Source organism: Sphaeramia orbicularis, chromosome 20, assembly GCF_902148855.1.
Source record: "Sphaeramia orbicularis chromosome 20, fSphaOr1.1, whole genome shotgun sequence".
Taxonomy (NCBI): domain Eukaryota; kingdom Metazoa; phylum Chordata; class Actinopteri; order Kurtiformes; family Apogonidae; genus Sphaeramia; species Sphaeramia orbicularis.
Genome location: NC_043976.1, coordinates 46,093,939 through 46,115,857, shown reverse-complemented (window position 1 = coordinate 46,115,857; position 21,919 = coordinate 46,093,939). Strand labels below are relative to the sequence as shown.

The following is a 21,919-nucleotide window of genomic DNA, read 5'->3' as shown; positions in this document are numbered from 1 at the left end:
CTCATGTAACCAAGAGCAGAATCCTGCACTTTTTGTCAAATATGTTGCGGACGAGGCCTGTGTATCAGCAAGAATCTGGCGATACGATACAAATCCCAATACTAGGATCACGATACGATATATCACGATATATCATGATACTGTTAAAAAGGCAATTTTATGACTGTTTCTTTTTTTAAATTATTATTTACTTGAAGAATTGAATTACATCAGAAATCTGCACAAATACTAAACACATTTCTTTTTATCCCAACAGGATCTAATGTTCTATCTCCAAACGTTCCAACTGTGTTCAAACTGAAATTGTGTTTTCCAGACATTCCAGTTTCAGATCCTGTTCAAATGTTCAGATTCTATTAGTTCACAACTAACATCAGAACAGGATTTGAGTTCAATCCAAACAAAGGAACCAACACTATTTAATAAAAGAGTGTGAAATAAGAATAAATAAAAATAGAAACAGAAAAGAAAAACAAAAAAAACTAAAATGAACCTCCACAATATCTGCATCTGAATAAACACCCCATACAGTATTGTGAAAGGAAATATCACGATATATTGCAGACCCCATATTTCCTTCCAGCCCTATTGCAGACCAGCGTAGTCACTAAACTCCAAATGTGATATTCTGACACATGTCAAGTATCTGCAGCTGTGGGCTTGTTTACATCTCCATCCTGACATGGGCCACTGGTACCACGTCAGTTTCATGTGTATTTGGACTCATTCTGTGGACAGTCTGTGGTCTGAGTGGCACTTATTGAAATTTCAATGTCATAAAGTATGCCTTTGTTAGTGGAAAAATGCGTGTGTGGTGACTTAAGAGCTCATTTCACCAACCTATTCCCCTATTTAGCCCAACCACATTGTTTGTCTCCATATCACATTTGACAGGCTTGTGTTTTTTGTCCACCCTCCCTCTTGTTAATAACAATGTGACTTGTATCCGTGGTGCAGCGGCGCCGTGCAGGATGGCAGTCCACTGTTATTTCCTGAGCAGCGAGCAGGACTGATAAACGGCAGTGATTTGCTGAGCGTTTGACAGTTTGCTTATTTCCCTTTTGCTCAGAGGGCCCCTCATCAGCTAATTTCAACGTGGCAGCCTCAGAGGCGCAAGTCTTTGGGGAAATGTCATTTTTAATTAAATCCCAGGTCCTTTAAGATAAGCAGTTAGGCATTAATTTCACCCAGGGCGTGACGTTGTCAGGAGCCCAGGAGCATGACGTATGTCTGTCAAGATTAATCATTATGCAAAAACGGCCCTGTTTTTTTTTTTTTTTTTTTTTTTCTGTCCTCTCCGTCTCTTTTTGCTGAAGGACTACTGCCCGGCTAATACAAATAAAAACGTCATCTGACCAAAACCGAATGCATGTCCCTGTCAGTTACTGTGTTATTACTGTACATGGTTTCTCCAGTGTCCTGGGAATGTTTGCCATAATGTCAGTGGGATGTTTTCAGTCAGTGCAACAGACATGAAAAAAATTAAGACATTAACCTTTTCATGCATGAATTATGAGAACCTTAATCAATATTTTTTTCTTGAGTGTTTTTATTCCTCTTTAGGCATGAAAAAAACAATGCAAATGAAATTTTTTTATGAACCTATTTTTCGTGGAGTCACAAAAATGTCCTCTCAGCTGGACACCATACGTTTAATTTTTGAAGCAAAGAAACATGTATTTAAAACTCATTATCAGAAAGTGATAAACTGTGTGAAAACTATGAAATAAAAACATTTTTAATGCTGCTAATTGCTAAATCGCTAATGTTTTCTCACATTTTATCCTACTCTAATGTTAGTTATTACTCATTTCATGGAGATAAAATCCTCCTGAGACCCTGGAAACTGACAGTTTTAGTTTTTTTACTTTAAAAAAATTGTCTTTATTGGAAACTGCATAATGCAACTGTTTTTTCAGATACATTTTTAAAATAATTTTTATTTATTGATTGTTTTTTTTTTTTTTTAATGGAATGTCCTTTGTAATGCACAACATTTTTAATGTAAAACTGTCAAACTTTTGTCCCCTACAGAGGACACAATGCACTGCTGGGTCTCAGGAGGATATGCAAAAAAAAAACAACTTTGTTTCAGAAAACTGTTAATTACAGTCTAATAACAATTAGCAACTGATTGACACTCAAACATGTTCGTCCAGATCAGGTTTATCATGAGCAGCAAAGTTACAATAGTTGTTTGAACTGCAGTGTTTGGGATGGTGCATGAGTGTCCACTGTGTCGGCTGATCTGGAACTAGAACCAAACCCATAAAAATATACAAGAGAACAGCTGGAGAAGAACTGACCACTGGAGTGACCACTGCAGTGACCACTGCAGTGACCACTATGCATGACAGGGTTAAAAATAAAGGTTCCGTGTTTGGGTTTGATGTCTCCCGCCACTAAATTTTTTTCTGATGTCAGTCGAACTAAATGAAGGTTGCAGTAAATACGGTCCAACATGACAACGAGAATAAAGCACATTTACAAAAGGAACTAACTGGAATGGGATTATTAAGGACTAGGATCAGTACTCGGTATCGGCAAGTACTCAAATGTAAGTACTCGTACTCGGTCTGGAAAACAGTGGTATGGGTGCATCCCTATTGGTCTGTATGTGGAGCCTAAACTAAAAGGATTTTGACACTGCAGTGTTAATATCTACAGTGTAATTTTTTCACTTTCATCTCGTGGGTCAGAGTGGAACCTTTGTGGGTCCAGATCTGGCCCACGGCTGCGTGTTTGACACCCAGCGTCTGGTGTCTGAATAAGAAGGCGTTGAACAGCCTGTGTCCAGGCAGACGGTGGTCAGACTGGCTGCTAGGATTTTCAATTTGTATTGTTTTTGTTTTTTTCCAACAAATTTATTGGCCTTGATCGGACAGTAAATACACAGCATTCATTACATTTTATGTTTAGAATTGTACAGCCAATAAATTAAAGCAGAGTTGATTTGAAAAATATAATTATTAAGCTTCCATGATGAAAAAAATCAAGTGTACAGTTTTCATTGATGCTGACTGTATTTCAGAGGAACCAAACGGTGTTTTGTTTACAGAAGGGTTCTCAAACTGCTGTTCTTTCAGGTTCCACATTCAGCCCAGTTTGATCTGCAGTGGACCCAACCAGAAAAATAAGAACAGAAGAACCGAGAAATAATGACAACTTATGCCTTTGTTTTAGAGCAAAAAACCCATTAAATTATGAAAATACTGACTTTAATAAACTATCTAAACAAAAAAGATGTGAATAACCTGAAAAAACGGACATTTCTTCAGAAAAATCAGTGTAATTTTCTCAGTCTTCTTCCTCCACTTCTCATTAGTCCATGTGCATTCTGGATCAGATCTGCAAAGACACTAAACACTGAGGAACAGGAAGAAAAGAGTTCAAACTGGACTGAATTTAATACAGACATTTCAGGTTGGACACATTTGTTCAGGTTAGTCACATTTTACTGTTACAGGAGAGTTTGGAAATGGAAATATTTTCAGAATTTAATGTTATATTTTGCACTAAAACAGTGTAAAAAAAAAAAAAAGTAAAAAAAACAAAACAAATAGTATTATTCCGGCAGCAGGGGTGCTGAAAAAATACTGTAAAATAATGTAAAATAACCATCTCATAAAAATACGGTAATTTTCCATATTTAAAATACAATTTTTTGCACTAACTTTACAGGAGATTTTGCATATTTTTTTGACTTTTCAATGTTTAATAAAGAATATTTACATGTATTAAAATGATCAAATTCCCTATAAATAAATAAATAAATAAATAAATACAGGGTGGGGAAGCAAAATGTACGATATTTTGAGGCAGGGATTGAAAGACAGTGTATGACCAATTAGTTTATTGAAAGTCATGAGAATTTATTTGCCACAAGAAAATGTCCATAATAGAAAATGTTTTTATTCTATGTGTCCTCCTTCTTTCTCAATAACTGCCTTCACACGCTTCCTGAAACTTGTGCAAGTGTTCCTCAAATATTGGGGTGACAACTTCTCCCATTCTTCTTTAATAGTATCTTTAAGACAGTGGACATTTCTGTGTGATGTTCTATTGGTAGCATGTTCTAAAACGCCCCAAACAGCAGAATCCAGAGGGTTTAGATCTGGGCTGGAAGGCGGACATAAACAGGATTCCCAAAAATTGCTTAAGTTGGATTTGCAGAAATCGTGTATTTTTCTTGCTGTGTGGGCTGGAGCACCATCCTGTGTCCAAACATCATTTCCATCTGGGTAGTTTGCTTTAAACCAAGGCAACACCTGGTATCTCAGAGTCCTGGACGTAGTAAGTATTAACACTGATTTTTTCATCAGCTTTGTAGAATTTTACAGACATGTTCTTTCCATCAGAAGCCACAACACCAAAAGCCATAAGTTGAGCAGGATGTTTTGTTCTGAATGTCCTTAACCTCAGCTTTCCATTCTGCGATAAATCTGTCATTTCTGGGGTTCAGAACAGCAACGACAGTGAAGATCTGTTCATCTGAAAAGATCGTTACAATGGAGGACTTTTTCTTGAACCATGTAAGAATTTTCTTGCACCTTTCCAATCTCTTTTCCTTCATAGTTTTTGTCAACAAGTGTTCTGGTGTTCTTGTGTAAGAGTTTAACTTCAAATCATATTTTACTGCATTTCTAACGCTCTTGTTGTCTACCTCAAGTTCAATCGCCATTTTTCTCATGGTTGGATCCTTTAGGATTTTGGATTTGAGAGCTTTAATAAAAGCTTTGGTACGTTTTTTGTTGCTTCCTCCACTTCCAGACTTTCTGGTAATAGTTTTGCTCATAGTCATTCTCTTCTTTCCATTATAAACAGTCTTTATGGACACTCCAACTATTTCTGAAATCTCCTTTGGTGTGACGAGTGCATTCAGCAAATCACACACTCTTTGACGTTTGCTTTCCTGATTACTCATATGGGCAAAAGTTTGTGAAAAGGTATGGATAATAGTGTTAGGTATGATTATGACATCAGTATATGTTTGGGTTCAAAACAACTGACGTAGTGTCTGCTGAGAAAAAACAACTAAATGTTCAGTGTACATTTGGCTTCCCCACCCTGTATACACACACACACACACACACATATATATATATATATATATATAAAATTTTCAGTGAGACTCAGTTGTCCAATCCGCTGATAAAAACTGTATTTGGACAGTTTATCAGTGCTTATACATGTTATACATTCACAAAAATACATTTATTCAACATTTTTGTTGTGAAACCTCCTGTAATTACACAAGATATTTGTCAATTAACAAAAGTCTGGTTCAACTGACAGAACTAATACTTCTGTTACTGTTAACTGTCAGTAATTTTATCTGGTTTTATCATTATTTTTTTTCCAGTATTAAACTTTAAATTAACAGTTTAATCTCATAAATAGAAAAGAAATATTTGTGAAATATGATACATTTGCAAATTTGCAAAGAAACATACAGTTAAAATACATTTATGTATTTTAACTGTATGTTTCTTTGAAAAAAGAAAAAAATTCTTTTAAAAAAGGGAAATTTTTTGGTTATTCACAGTTACAGTTTTTTCGTGTTATTTTCCCTTTGACATGTAAAATCAGTCTGTTTTTGTCATTTCATTGATATTTTCCTGTATCTTAAAAATACAGGAAAAATCTGTAAAATAAACAGTGAAAATTCTGTTAAATTTCAGATTTTTTTTACAGTGCAGGGACAGTGCACTTATTTTTCTTAAGAGATTTCAGTTGTTTTCAGATTATTCACATCTTTTTGTAATTGAATATTTTATAAAAGTAAGTATTTTCTTAATGTAATAGGGTTTTTTTTGCACTAAAACACAAATATAGTCAGTTGTCATTATTTATCGGTTCTTCTGGTCTTATTTGACTGGTTGGGTCCACTGCAGATCAGATCAGACTGAACGTGGAACCTGAAAGAACAGGAGTTTGGGACCCCTGCAGTAGATCAGATTGGTCTGTATGTGGAACCTGAACTAAAATGAGTTCCACAGCCTGGACTGCGGAATTTATACACTTTGTAAATTCATCCCAGGGGTCGGACTGGTGCGGTGGCCCAGAGGTGCAACAGCCCAAAAAATGATCAACTATTAGAAAAAAGAGAGAACAGCCCAAAAAATGATCAACTATAAGAAAAAAAGAGAGAACAGCCCAAAAAATTATCCAGTATAAGAAAAAAAAAAAATCATCCACCTTTTAAATTAAGGGGTACTGTTTACCCTAAAGGTCTCTTGCTTTAAAATTAAGGCCACCACAAAAAATAAAAGCATAGGCTGAAATTTTTAAAGGCGTTCATACACTGTGCGATTATTTCCATCGTTGCACGCAGCTCCATCTCAAACTGTGCGAATCAGTCGTACAGTCAGGCTCACGATTCCTGTTCTCACACTGTACGGACCGACGCTCGTATGCAACCTGACTGCTCACACTGTAGGACCATACACCAGAGGATACACCACACTGTAGGACCATACACCAGAGGATACACCACACTGTAGGACCATACACCAGAGGACACACCACACTGTAGGACCATACACCAGAGGATACACCACACTGTAGGACCATACACCAGAGGATACACCACACTGTAGGACCATACACCAGAGGATACACCACACTGTAGGACCATACACCAGAGGATACACCACACTGTAGGACCATACACCAGAGGACGCACCACACTGTAGGACCACACACCAGAGGATACACCACACTGTAGGACCACACACCAGAGGACGCACCACACTGTAGGACCACACACCAGAGGATACACCACACTGTAGGACCACACACCAGAAGAAGCACCACACGTTTGAGTGTTGTATCTGGAAATACAACGTTAAAATACCAAGGAATCCGTAAAAGTGCATAGACGATTGTGTATTGGTGTGAGCCACGAAATGGTAGTGCTAAACAAAAACCAACGAGCTGCTTTGGTAATATGTGCCATTATCTGTGAGGAATCAAAAAAGAAGACCACCATGTGTTTGGTGCAGGAACTGGTTGTCCAGACGTGGACAGTATGGGCTGTCAGTCCTACAGCAAAGGGAACCAGAGGGAAGATGCAAAAGCTAAACTGCACTAGACCTATAGCCAGCTACTGTTAGCTTGTACGCTACTGTACGCGTCTGTGTTAGCGCATGCACAGTGTGAGAATTTGAGGCCCATCGGTTCATGGCACTGCTTTAACAATGCGATACACTCATGAGGAGCGAGCAGGATTTCAAACAGCTCCGTTTTCCTTGCGAACACACGATTGCTGGTGGTGAGGTGCTAATCGCTTCTCTTTACCCCATGTACACTGCACCAAGCACCACACACCATTAGAGGCACATCGGGCCCGATCCCAGAAAGAGTCGCACCAGTGAGAAATCGTCTCTAAACTCACACAGTGTAAGGCCGCCTTAAACTACAACTACGTATTTAGAAAAAAAATGAAAACTAATAAAAAACTAGCAGACCTGCTCTAAAAACTGATTAAAATGAACTGAATTAGAGAAAAAAAAAAGTCCAAACTAAATAAAACTAGAGCTGAAACGATTAATCGACTCAAAGTGATCCAAAAAAAAAAAATCATTCAACCTCAATTCTCCTGAATCAAAGCTTTGTGTCTTCCATTTCTCTGCTGTTAAACATTGGTTCCACTGTTGTGTTTCACACAGACATTTATTGTGACGCACAAAGAAGCTTCAATTCAGGAAAACTGCAATAGAATATTTACCTTCAATCAATTCGCGTCGATTAATCGAATCCTGAATTTCTCCATTCACTTCAAGCACCTAATCGATGAATCGGTTGCAGCTCTAAATAAAACTAAACAAGAATGAAAAATCCAAAAGTATTGGAACCTGTGCGCCTACGTGGGTTTGTTTTTGGTTCCCACCCTGGGAGTAAACGGAGCTGACAGAGACAGGACAGAGGTGAATGCAGAGCTACAGCAGTTTTATTAGGCATGCTACAGAGGTAATGCAGAATACACACCAGACCAGCACCACGGGGGGGGGGGGGGGGGGGGGTACAGGAAACCAAGTGGAAGCCCACCTCGGTAGAAAATGAGCCATCCTTTAATTGGGCCTCTTCCAGACTAGACCGTATTCTTACAATATTGTATGTATAAAAATTGGACTTTAAGGAAAAAATATACATTCCTATGGTATCTTGAAACAGCTCAGGTCAAAGAGATGCTGCTGCACATTAAAAAAAAACAAAAAAAAAAAAAAAAACAAGATGGAATCAACTAAACACTTGATAATCTTGGGAATTTTCTCCTACAAATGCTTGTTTTGTGTTTTTTTCCCCTTGGGGTGAAATTAATTCAAGAACACTCACTAAAGGCACAGAAACTTTGGTCCGATGAGTAGCCCTCTCTCCGATAAAATGGTCACATGACGATGAGGATCACAGTGGACTCCGAACAGCTTCCACACATGCAACACTTTTCTGAACCTTACTGGAACTAAAACATGCTCTGAAAAAACCACCGTCACTGACAGTTAACAGCTGATCGACCGCTACGGAAAGAAACAACAAAAGAAAAAGCATGAACGCCTTTTAAAAAAAAAAAAGTACATAAAGAAAATACTCAAAAGCCACGTTTTATCTACAGAGTTTGGAAACCGAGGGAGAACAATCGTACACTGAAGGAAACTTTTGGAATAATGGAATTCAAGTTAGCGTGCCTGTTGCCGGCTGCTGGAAAAAAACTCTTTTACATGTTCTTGCCTCAGGAATATTTTTCTCTCCTGCTGCGAAACTAATAGGAAATGTTATAAATCTAAAACTCTGGAACAAAAACAAGAGGGAAAAAAAAAAGCTTCGCCTGGTTGGCGGCACAGCTTCACAAAGTATTATCATGTGTTGAAGATGATAAAACAGCTTGCATTCATTCTCACTAACCCCCCCCCACCCAAAAAAAAAAAAAACCCAATGTGCCTCAAAAGCAGAGAAGTGTATGAACAAACATGTCCGACCGTAGAAACAGCTGATATTATCAATAAGGCACATAAGTACTGTACGTTTTCGACGGAGGAAAGGATTGGACATTGATCTACATCCAAATATGATACAGGGGACGATCGGTGAAGTTGACAGTCTGGACGTCCACACATAATGGGGGGGGGGGGGGGGGGGGGGTCTGCAGCCCCTGTACTCAGCTTTAAAATAAACGAGCTTCGAGTCTCAAGGAACAAGGAATGACAGGATCAACATCAATTCAATCAAATCAAGCCGTCAGCATGTGCCCCCCCACCACCACCACACCGGTGTCCACATCCAATCTGTGGGGGTGGTCCCAGTCCGGAGGAGGCGGTACCAGACGTGGTCCTGCCGTCAGGACGGAGGGGTGGGGGGTTGGTTACATTGTTTAAATGGTGGACTTGGAGAAGGACACTCGGAGGTGCTGACTGCCGCCCATGTTGTAGTTGTGGAGGTCGATCAGCGCCTGGATGGCCTCCTCCACCGTCGACATCTGGATCAGCGCCATCTTCCGATCCCTGGGGGAGGATCGGAGAGCGGTGAGTGTCCAGAGAGGAACCCAAAACATGAAGCACTTACGGAACCTTCGACAAAGTTATAATCGTTAACGAAAACTAAGGAAATGACGAAAACTAGAATTGGGAAAACATTTTTGTTAACTGAAATAAATGAAAACTATAATTAAAAGAAAAAAAACCATAACTAACTGAAACTGTATTGTGTGTTTACAAAACTAACTGAAACGGATAAAAATTATGGATGAAATTCCCTTCGTTTTCGTCTTTGGCGATGTTGGTATACGACAGAATGTGAAGATTTGGTCTCAGATCAGCGGTAGAACCGGAGGCCAACGGTGAAAGGATGGAAAGTTTCAGTTTCATTTTCACGTAAGTGAAGTTGTGTATGGATCACACCCCCACCTACACTACCCCCTCCAACCTGCTATAGGGAATGTATCCATGGTACTGTCCATGTGTTTGTGTCTGTGCTCAGTCAGAGCCGCCCTAACCCCACCCCCAAATAAAGGGTCCAGGGTATTTCTGTGACTAGGACGGAAGAAAAAATACATGAAAAATCTGAAACGAATACTAAAACTAAACTAAACTAAAACTAAGCATTCAGAAAAAAACAACTAATAAAAACTAGCAAACCTGCTCTAAAAAAACTAATTAAAACGAACTGAATTAGAGAAAAAAAAAGTCAAAACTAAATAAAACTAAACTAGAATGAAAAATCCAAAACTATTCGAACCTTGGTGTCCAGAGGGAACCCAAACATGAAGCATTTAAGGAACCTTCAACAAGGTAATTATCGTTAACGAAAACTAACGAACTGACGAAAACTAGAATTGTAAAAACATTTTCGTTAACTGACATGAATAAAAACTATAATTAAAAGAAAAAAAACATAACTAACTGAAACTGTATTGTGTGTTTACAAAACTAACTAAAACGGATAAAAATTATGGATAAAATTCCCTTCGTTTTCGTCTTTCTCGATGTCAGATTGATACAAAATCGATTTATTTCGCTCTCTCAGTTTTCTGTGCTGTCTCCATACGACACTTTTTGCTCCGTCACTTGTGTTCACTTGTGGTTTCCAGTCGTCTTCTGGTCCCCACTCTACCTGGAAACATGGAGACTAAAGTTGTTTTATATCTTATTCTTGGAAATGTTATTGTACTTTTAGAATGTAAGCCCCTTTTTAGTCATTTGTCTGTAACTGTTCAGTCTGACCAAACGTTCCTATATCTGTCATGTTTAACGGTTTCCTTCCAGTGTACTAGTACTTGGTAATCTATGTGTTTTATGATGGTGGTCGTTTGTTCAGGACAACAGATGGAAATTAGCTTCTCTGCTAAATCTGGTGCATGCATCTTGTTTTTTTTGCAACTAATGCCAATACACACTCAGGGCTGTCAAACTCATTTTAGTTCAGTTCCACATTCAGCTAAATTGGATCTGCAGTGGGCCGAACCAGTAAAATAACAGAATAATATAGAAATAGTGTCAACTCCAAACTTTTCTCTCTGTTTTACACCGAAAAAAAAAAATTTACATTATGAAAATGTTTACATCTACAAACTATCCTTTCAAACGATGTGAATAACATGAACGAACTGAAAAAAATAAGTGTAATTTTAACAATATTCTGCCTCAGTTTATCATTTACACATGTACATTACAACTTACAGATCACAGTGGATCTACAAACACAAAATATTTAATAACAGGCAGAATATTATTAAAATTGCATTTCTCTTGAGATACTTCAAGTTGTTCATATTTATTCAAGTTATTCAGATTTTTTGCGAAATTATACTTTTAGTGTAAGTACATGAAAACATTTACATTTACAAAGAGAAAAAATTGGAGTTGTGAGTATTTATAGGTTATTATGAGATTGAATTGGTCTGAATGTGGAACCTGAACTAAAAGGATTGTTAATATCTTAGTGTCATTTTTGCATTTCACAAATTCATCCCAGGGCCGGACTGGACCCTTTTGGGGGCTGGATTTGGCTCCCAGGCCGCATGTTTGACACCTGTGCTGTAACTAAATAAATGAATACGAATCACGTGTGCACTACTCGCTGCCTAATACAGTGATGGGCGGACCTTTGTGTCTTTAGGAAGGCCTTATTTAACACACACACACACACACATATGAAACCTCTCCTTTAAATAAACCATGTCTGAATCTACGTTCCACACAGGTGAACCTTGTTGGACTGTGAGGCAGATGTACGTACTGGAAAAACTTGAAGGCTTTGACGGTGCCTCCAGCGTTGGAGAAGAGCAGCCGCAGGTCGTCCTCCGTCACGTCTTGTCTGTTGAAGAAAAATGGGGTGAATTAGAGCTGTCATGTCTGACACCCAGTCATTTCTGGAGCGGACGTGTGTGTGTGAGCTGTGTTTTTACAGACTGGCCTTTATGTCATGTCTGTCCCTTTTTCATTTTAATTTTTTAAAATTTTAATTTTATCCTGTTTGGTTATTAATTTATATTCTCATGCATCATGTTGTTTTATCTCATTCCATCATTTTTACATTGATTTGACAGCATCATGTTACGTTCTCCCTGCCCTCTTTACTCCGATTCACTTCATTTATTCGAAGTGTCATGTTTTTGCGTTTGCTGTCCATGTCTCTCTTACTGTGTTGCTTCTGTTTTAGTGTCTTTACTTGCATCTTGTATCCTGCTGTTGTGCCCCTCTGCTTTGTCCATCAAAGCACTTTGTAGACTTCGTTTTTAGCCCTCCGGTATCCGGGTGTGCCTTTTACGCACACTTAGCACTTTGTGTTAAAAAAATTCATATTATTTTTCACCATTTAAATAAGGTTAGAATTCAAAAGTTGTTCATTTTTGCATGATCTTTAAAATTCTGTCCACCAACTCAAATGTGCAAATTTTAAACAAAAGAAAATGACCAGACTAGCATCTGTCTGCCAAGCGTGCCTAAAACGCACTATTTCTTCGATTTGATCTGTATGATTAGGGCTGACCTAGATTTACAAAAATAAAATCAAATTAGAGCAGAAAAATGAATCAATATATAATATTTAATAGTTTGATTTATAGGTGTGCATTTTACGCACACTTGGTGACAGATGCTAGCATTTTTGAACATTTGACCTAGCGTCAAAAATAATAATGCAAATTAACCAGTGTTGGAGTTAATCACTGACATATGATAGGATGAAAAAATCAAATAATATGTGATCCACTTTTCATGTGGTAAATTGAAAAAATTATGTTTTTTTTGTTTTTTCCATCCAAAAAAATGGTTTGTTTCCATTACAAACACGGCATTTAAAGGGTTAAAAAATGTGACAATTATTGAGTGTTTGGTATTTTTATTTACAGCTCAAGTTGATGAAATAGAAAAAAGTGTAAAAGAATTAAAAACAACTGTATGAAATTTTTTTGGGGAAAACTTCAGGGGAAAACGGTCACCACTCACGGGATGTTGGACAGATGGAGCGTGGCTGACGGTGGGAAAATGTTCTGGAAGTTCTTGGATCCAGGTTTCTTGAAGCGGTGCAGCGGTGAGTTGGCGTAGTCCTTGGTGAGCCCCTGGTCGTCCAGTCCGTCGCGAGGCAGCGCCACCGTCTGGTGCTTGGACAGCGTCACTCGGATGATCTTCCCATACATCTTCTGGCCGTTCAGGTGGCTCATTGCTTATTGAACAAAGGAAAAGGACGGTTAGGAGGTCTGTCTTATACTCGACTGAAACTGAAGCCAGTCAGACATGAACTGCAAAGTGTGTTTTAGACTTCAGACTACCTTATACCACACAAACCCATTTTACCCCATATTTGTCCTGATTTTTGATTTGAACACAAAAACTGAAATCACAGATAGGGCTGTAAGAAAATATCGGTTCCGCAATATATCGAAATATTTCATTTCACGATACTGTATCAATATTAAAAAGTACTGTATCAATATTTTTAGGTATTTATTCAAATGCAGATATGGCAGAGGTTCAATTTTGTTTTTCTTTATTGTAAATATCTTATTTATTATTATTTAACACTCTTTTATTCAATAATGGTTATTTGAATCATCCTAAAAAGCACTTCTCACTGTCTGAGAGGCAGATGTTAGTTCCTTTGTTGGGATTGAACTAAAATACTGTTCTGATGTTAGTTCTGAACTAATAGAATATGAACATTTGAACAGGATCTTAAACTGTAATGTCTGTAAAACAGAATTTCAGTTTGAGCATCGTGAAATGAAATATCGTAATATATTGCAGCTAACAGCCCTACTCCTGTGTGAAAAGACTGTGAAAAAAATAAACTCTTTTTAAACTCTTTGCCACTTGCTTTCCCAGCTCGTCTTTAATCACAGTTCTTTTATATTCTTTGTTACCTGTTGAAGACAACAGATCCTGTGGATGTAACCAATGAACAATGTCATGAAGCAAAAACCTCAACTTGTCGTCATCTCCTTTTGGCTTTGGAGATCTTCAGCTCTGGTCTGCGTTTCAAAAATGACCATGACTGTTGCATTGACTGTGGTTGAAATTGTCACTGAAACTGGCCCTAAAGAACTGTCCAATGTCAAACCATGAGTGCATTCAACTGAAGTGGGACTTGACAGTGAAGTCATTTTTATCATTTTTGAGTTTGACAGAGGTGTAGTTTCTCAAATACTTTACCAGTCATTTTCTTGATAAGCTGCAGAAGCACAAGGGGTCAGAGCCATCTGGGGTCAAGGGTCAACTAGTGCTAAATGTTAGCTTACTGAGTCATTGAGCATTTAAAAAACAAAGCCAATATTACAGTGGATCTGTCTGTCGGCGAAAAACATGTTTTATACCAGGGGTGCCCAACCCTGGTCCTCGAGGGCTACTATCCTGCATGTTTTAGATGTATCCCTCTCCCAGCACACCTGTCGGTCATTATCAGGCTTCTGCAGAGCCTGATGATAGGCCTATCATTTGAATCAGGTGGGTTGGAAGAGGGATACATCTAAAACATGCAGGATAGTAGCCCTCGAGGACCGGAGTTGGGCACCCCTGTTTTATACAATAACCAGACGCTCATACAGTGTGACTGTCCCACTGTCAACTGTCAGTAAAAGCCTGACATCAAATGGCAGATGCCATAGACTTCTATTGGACTGGATATTTAATAAAGGGGGAAAAAAAATGGAACACAACACCAAGCGTCAAAATAAAATGAATGGAAACAGAATGACTTCTGAAAATAAATTATTTTTAGCTACACTGAAAAAACATATAAACACAACACTTCCCATTTTGTGAGCAATATTTGAAAGAAATAGGCCATTTGTGAACATAGAAAGTCCTAGACCTTTGAGTTCAGCTCATGAAAAATGGAGCAAAAACAAAAGTGTTGCGTTTATATTTTTGTTCGGTGTAGGTGTTCTAAGTCTTAGAGCAGCTGGGGGTTTTGACACAGCATCTAGTGGTGGGTAGTGGTATTACACTTTAAGACACTGGATTAGTTTAGAAGCCAAAGTCCTTTCCCCTTAGTCTAGACACAGACAGACATGCAGATCAGTAAAGGTACATAAAGCAACAAATAGTCAAACATGGGAGAATTAACCGAGCATCCATGTTTTTGACTGTAGGGGAAACTGGAGAACCCAGTGGAAACCTGCCCAGACTTTGAAACCCCTTAAGAAGAAGTGACGGTGTTAACCACTGCGCCACCCGATGCCATTCATATATTTACTGAGCTCAGGATGTTCATCTACTTTAAAACTCATTGACCTTGTGGAATTCAAAACTATTCAAATAATGTATAAAGCAAAGAATAACTTACTGTTGGGTAATATTCAAGAAATGTTTAGTGAAAGAGAGGGAGGCTATGATTTATGGGGAAAATTAAATTTAAACATTCATAAAGTGCGCACTACGTTAAAAAGTTTCTGCATCACCATCTGTGGGGGAAAACTGTATGTGAAGATAAAACAAATATCAAACATAATTCAGTTTAAAAAAGATATAAAGAATTGATTCTTGTGAGGTCCAGTATTTAATGACAATGAGTTCTGTTCGTTTATGGATGATGTTGTACTGATAAATCTGCTGTAATTACTGAATAAAACTATTGAATTGTTGAGTCTGTTTGTATGACTGCACTGACATGAACATACTGTTGTGTACAATTCAGTTTCTGCATTATGTATTTGTTGTGGTTTGATGCTAAAATTAGGAAAATAGTATTGTTTGATTTTTGTATTAAGTTAGTGATAAAGGTGTCAAAGCACTGAGGGGGTGGATTAAACAAGTTTAGACTTCTTCCTACACCTTTTCCTCCATGCAAAATTCAGACCTGTATGTACCTGGAGATAGATTCTGTCCATTTAAATGTTTTATTTTGTTTTCAAGGTCAAGGTTACTTTATTTATACCAGTAGGTAGATTTGTTTTGCAGTCTAGGTGATTGCCTTGGCATTACAACAACACATACATTGAACATGCAAGACAGGCACTTGATCACACTTACAGACAGGACAAAAAGACAGGACAAAAAGTGCTCAGTGTTCCACCATTCATCGGTATAGCAGCATGGATAAGTAAAAGAATAAAAGAAATAAAATCAAATAAATAAAAACAAGATGCAATAACATTTATTATTAATTATTTTATTTTGTTTCTTTGCATGTTCGAAATAAATAAATAAAATAAAATAACAAATACCAACAATAGGATCTGTAATGGAGGTTGTGGTTTTGACTCACCTAACTGGGCCTGGTTGGCGTCTGACATCTGAATGAGTGCGCTGTCCTTCTTATTGTACAGAATTTTCACCCTCTGGACATCGCCGTACACTCCTGCGTTTAGAGCCACAGGCAGGAGGAGGAGGAGAGGTGAGGAGGAGACAAAGCAGACGGTTAGAAAAAACAAAACGGTTAAGCACTGGAGACGAGGATCAATCAAAGACATGAAAACAGAGAGAACAGCAGAGTACACACAAGAAAATTTGACAGCTGACTTTTAGAGTGACAGGTGTGTAGAAAGAACAGGTAAAGAGAGAAGAGACACCCTCTGAACAGGTAGCTTTACGAGCTGTGTCAGATGGACCATCAAATCAAAAACAGCATGCAAAAAAAGAACAACTAAACCGTGCATTTGCATATATAGAGTGCAGCAGAAATGAGTCTACATCTGCCATGGAGTTCAAATGTTTGTGCTTTTGCTTCCCTCGTCTAAAAGTCAGTGGACTTTCTGAAAGAGTTTTTGGTTTGTTATTGGAAGTCTGGTTTTGGTTTCTCATTCTACAGTTAAAAAAAAAAAAAAAAAAAAAAAAACAGTGGTGAAGGTTTGAGAAGTCTTTAAAATAATCTATGGACTCCTTCAGGACCTTGTGTTGCACTTTTCACTAGCATTAGAGCAAATGTTTTAGTTGAAGCTGTATGAAAATTCATTAAAGTTACGAGTTCAAAGATTAGTGGTGATGATGCTTATGGGGGTGTTAGAAAATATCAGTTCTGCAATATATCGCGATATTTCATTTCACAACACTGTATCAATATTAAAAAGTATTGTATCGATATTTTCAGGTATTTATTCAAATGCAGATACGGCGGAGGTTCGTTTTTGTTTTTTTTGTTTATATTTTATTTATTCTTATTTAACACTCTTTCATTAAATAATGTTAGTTCCTTTGTTGTGATTGAACTAAAATACTGTTCTGACGTTAGTTCTGAACTAATAGAGTATGAACATTTGAACAGGATCTGAAACTGCAATGTCTGTAAAACAGAAATTCAGTTTGAACACAGGAACATTTTGTGATACAACATTAGATCCTGTTGGGTCAAATAAAAATGTGTTTAGTATTTGTGCAGATTTCTGGTGTAATTCAATTCTTCGAGGAAATAATCATTTAAAAAACAAACAAAAATTGCCTTTTTAACAGTATCACGATATATCGTATCGTGATCCTAATATTGTTATTTGTATCGTATCACCAGATTCTTGCCGATACACAGCTCTAGTCTTTACAATCTATGGACTCCTTCAGAACCTTGCTATGTTGCACTTTTCACTAGCATTAGAGCAAATGTTTTAGTTGAAGCAGTATGAAAATTCATTAAAGTTGAGTTCAAAGATTATCGGTGGTGATGCTTAGGTCGCATGATTTTGGTGTAGTTCTTTTGGAGCCAAATATTACAGTTTTCCTTTAGGTAAAAGCTTTTGAAGGCCTGAATGATATTAGGAATAGGGATGTAACGATATGAAAATTTCATTTCATGGTTACTGTGACCAAAATTATAAGCTATCATTATTATCACGTTATTGTTGAAATTGTGCTCAAAATGTGCAAAAAAGTACTAATACACACTGAAATAATTTAACCAAGTTGTATTTTGAAAAAAAAAACCCAACAACAACAACAACAACAAATAAAATAATAGTCACAATGTCCCTTCTGCTGCAGAAACATTCCAATATTAACCCTTAGTGGTCTGAGTCTATTTGGTCTGTTTTTCAGTCCTTTTGATTTTGCCTTTATATACTATATAAACAAATGTTTACTATACCCATTGTTTGGGATCTGTTTTTTCAGCACAACTTCATCTATATCATCTATTTTTTTTTTTTTTTACTTTAACCTACTTTAAAAACATAAACGTACAAAAACACAAAAAAATTTAAAATCCGATTTGAAAAATTTATAAACTTTATTGTATAAATAACACACAGATGCTTAACGAACCTTTTCAAAGACTTCAAACGTGAATGTTGGTTCCAAATATTAGGTATAGAAAATTAAAATTGTAATAAAACTATACTCAAATATTTGACATAAAAGCATAGCTTTACATCGGGTTTTTTCCCCTAAAAGTGCGGTAATCAAACATGGTTACCATGAGATTTAGAATTTAAACGGTAACACCAACCGTCTGCGATTTTACTGCCGTTTATCGCTATACTGGTAATACTTACATCCCAAATTAGGAACATGTGAAATATGCAACACTGAACTATAAAACATGTAGGTGGGCAGGTTTCCGTCTAAATGTGTAACACAGGGACTACTAGGAGTTTAGTTTGAAACTTTCCCAGTTAGGTGAAAGTTCATGCAATAATGTACCACCCGTGTCATGGACTGAAGAACTGATGGATTTCAGAGGTGGTTGTGCTGAGATTTAACTATGGATCACGTTTCAAACTTTTCCACTTCACACTGGGCTAAAACCTCTCTAACATGTCTCTGAACCTCCTGATATACAGTGGTATTTAGTCACTGTTTACTTCTACTACGTATTATTCCTGTTTGTTTCTGATCCAATTCAGTGAATGCTGCAGTCTTACATGGTCTATACATGTGCACACACAAACGCACACACAAGTATTCAATATTTAATTTTTGATTTTCCATTGGCTTGTGGTCGAGGGAAATGGGCGATGCCAACTACTGAGTCATTCCTGCAGTACTCTATTACTGTGTTGCCAGGGCTGATACTACCGGAGCCAGACTTGACTTGTTCTACACATGCACAAAAATGATACTTCATGTCACCAGTTTTGAAATATTATTGAATATAAATTAATGTTACTTTTGGCTTCACAAGTGATGAAGCAGAAGATCTGAAATAGTTAAATACTAAATACCTGTTTTTTTGGCTTGTCCTACATGCTTTAGTAAAAAAAAAAAAAAAGATAAGCAACATCTACTTTGTGAATTAAAAGACTAATATAACATTTAATTTGCAATAAAAAAAATAATATATATATATATATTAGAGATATATATTTTAGTTCTTGCTTTTAAGGTTTATCAAGTTCTCATTTCAGCTAAAAAAAAAAAAAAAAAAGTCACACCAAGTGCTGTAGAGTGCTGAATACTGTACAGTAAAATTAGGGAATATAGGTATGTTTTTTATCTTTTTGAGTGTTGAATGTCGTGTTAACGTTGTAGTCCAAATAACTCAAAACAACAAACAACCCTTCGGTTTCTTTTGCTTTCTGTCACGACCTAAAATCAGCTTTAATCTTGATAAAAAGAAGAGTGATTTTTCCATTTATTGTGATAATGGAATCTATGCACAGCCCCACTACTTCCTGAACTTCAGGTGTGTCCTTTATTTCCTGTCTTTCATTATTGGATACACTGATTAATCCGGGTGTGCCTAATTAATCAGTAGTCACAACAAGAAGTAGCAGACACACCTGGATTAATCAGTGTGTCCAATAATGAAAGACAGGAAATAAAGGACACACCTGAAGTTCATGGAGTAGAAAGGCTGTGTGTAGAGTCCATTACTAATGAACAAAATCTTTGTCATAATTTTTTTTTTGACCATCACCCCGCTCAATTCAAATGGAAGAGAAGCAGCAGTTAGTTCACTACATGAAGTCTGTTCCATTTAGCGCACTAGCTAACATTAGCTCCTTTTAGCTGACTACTTAGAAGTAGGTGCATTGGCTGTTCAGAAAAACTGTATGCCCTCATTCAAAATTATTCAAATTTTATCACTAGTAAAATACAACATTTATGTTAATTTTGTTTAACCTCCTGTGCCCCAGGAAATGTCAGCAAAGTACCAGCTTTTTTTTTGTTTTTTTTAATTGAATAACTGTCTATAGTGGAAACATCATGATGCAACAGTTTTTTCAGATGCAGTTTTTAAAATTTTATGGAATGTCCTTTGTGGTGGACAGTTTTCTTTTCTTTTTTCTTTTGTATAAAGTTGTGAAACTCTTGTCCACAAATGTGGACAGTGAGTCTTGGGAGGTTAAATTCCAGAAAGTATCCAACTTCTATAACTTATAAATGCTGGTGGCAGGAACACGATTTTTCACACATCAGAACAAATCAGGTTTCTGGTATGGATCAGGTAGTAACAAGGGCAAAGTAATAATTATTAACTCAAAATCAATACATGGAGCCATAATGGATTAAAACGTATTAAAAAGCTACAATGCAAAAACAAATATACATAAGCTTTGAATAATAGTAGTAATAGAAATAATAATAATAATAATAATAACAACAAATGTCTCAAAGATAGAATGAAAACAGAACAAAAGGAGGAGGTTGAAGAAGAGAGAGAGAGAGAGAGGAGAGAGAGAGAGCCAACTATAACATACCGAAGAGGGTAAACAGACTTTGGGGCGTAACCATCTTTAGAGGGAGAGAAGAGCAACAAGCAGCGTGAGACAGGTAGAGAGGTAGAAGAGTCGGAGCGGAGCGGAGGTAGAGATGGACAGATCGATCCAGAACGGAGGTAGGTAGGAGGAATGGTGGTTTTTGTTTTCCCCCGGGGAAGAGTGATGGAGGTGGTGGGTCATGGAGGGAGGGAGGGAGGGAGGGAGGGGGATGGTGGAAGTGGAGCCATGGAGATGGGGGAGAAAGGGGCAGTTAATGAGGGGAGGAAGGGGTGATTCAAATGGGGGAAACATCCCCCCACCACCACCAGCAGCACATGGAGTGGAGGAGGCAGGGTCGAGGATGGGGAAAGAGATAGGGGGAGGGGTCAGAGAAAAGGAGGAGGAGGAGGGGGGAGGAGGGTGAAGATGGAGGCAAATGCAAATTGGGGGGGAAAATGAAAAAAAAAGTGAGAAGGGGGAGGGACAAAAAATAAAATATAGGTCAGTACACTGGAATAATGCAGGTAGTTTGGTCAGAGATAATGGCTTGGAACAATGCTTCTTTAGTCAAAATACAGCAAAAAACTTCACCCTGGACAAGCATGGGGTAAAGGTACATTCATGTCAAAATCATAATAAAAATCAGCAATATAAAAGTCAGAACCATGGGATAAAAACAACATGCAGCAGGTCGTAACATCTGAAGATCTACAATCTTTCAGCGAGGGAAGGATGGTACAGGAGAGGAAGTGTGAGACGCTGAAGAGGGAAAGTTAGTTAAAGAGACCACGTCAGATCAAATCTAGTCAGCAGAAACAATTTAGCATGCAAGAGTTGATGTGAAGGCCAGCGGAGGAAAACGTGGCGTTCACACAAGTCATCAAAACAAAAAAAAGGAAAGCTTAAGCACAGTATCTTAACGTCAAGGAGCTGCGATACTGTCAGAGGCTGTGGTATGGTACATTCATTCACAGCAACAGAGAGGAAGACTGATGGAGAAGAGACACACACATTAGCCCTGACAAGTCACTAATTCAGTCACAGTTTCACAGGAAAAAATGCAAGAGAAGAAGGAAGGGAGAAGAGACAGAGCAAAACATTTTCAGAGGCTGGAGATTTTTTGGTTTTGTTTGTTCCCACAGTGAGACACACGGGTTAGGAGACCACAGAATGATGTCATATGAGGTTTTCATATGAGCTGGAAGGAAGAGGTGAGCAGAGCTTAGAGAGAAAAACAGAAGAAGACAGTTAGCAGAGTTAGATACAGTTTGACAAAAGAGAGGGAAAGGGCAGAACATAGGAGAAAAAAAAAAAAAAAAGAGAGGGAGCAAGGGTTTGGTGAGGTGACACAAACTGCAA

The 21,919-nt window shown here is 37.6% G+C and overlaps 1 protein-coding gene across 4 annotated transcripts in view; it reads right to left on the bottom strand.

Moving 5' to 3' along the window:
* Positions 1-7,929: 7,929 nt before the first annotated feature.
* LOC115411271 (polypyrimidine tract-binding protein 2-like) overlaps positions 7,930-21,919 on the bottom strand; it is a 35,470-nt gene continuing 21,480 nt past the window's right edge. For all 4 annotated transcript variants that reach the window (XM_030123334.1, XM_030123335.1, XM_030123336.1 and 1 more), the window contains 5 exons: positions 20,561-20,594; positions 16,201-16,293; positions 12,945-13,161; positions 11,734-11,811; positions 7,930-9,500 (listed from right to left, as the gene is read on the bottom strand). In XM_030123334.1, the coding sequence (XP_029979194.1) occupies positions 9,371-9,500; positions 11,734-11,811; positions 12,945-13,161; positions 16,201-16,293; positions 20,561-20,594 (552 nt within the window). In that variant the 3' untranslated portion in view covers positions 7,930-9,370. The remainder of the gene's footprint in view (positions 9,501-11,733; positions 11,812-12,944; positions 13,162-16,200; positions 16,294-20,560; positions 20,595-21,919) is intronic.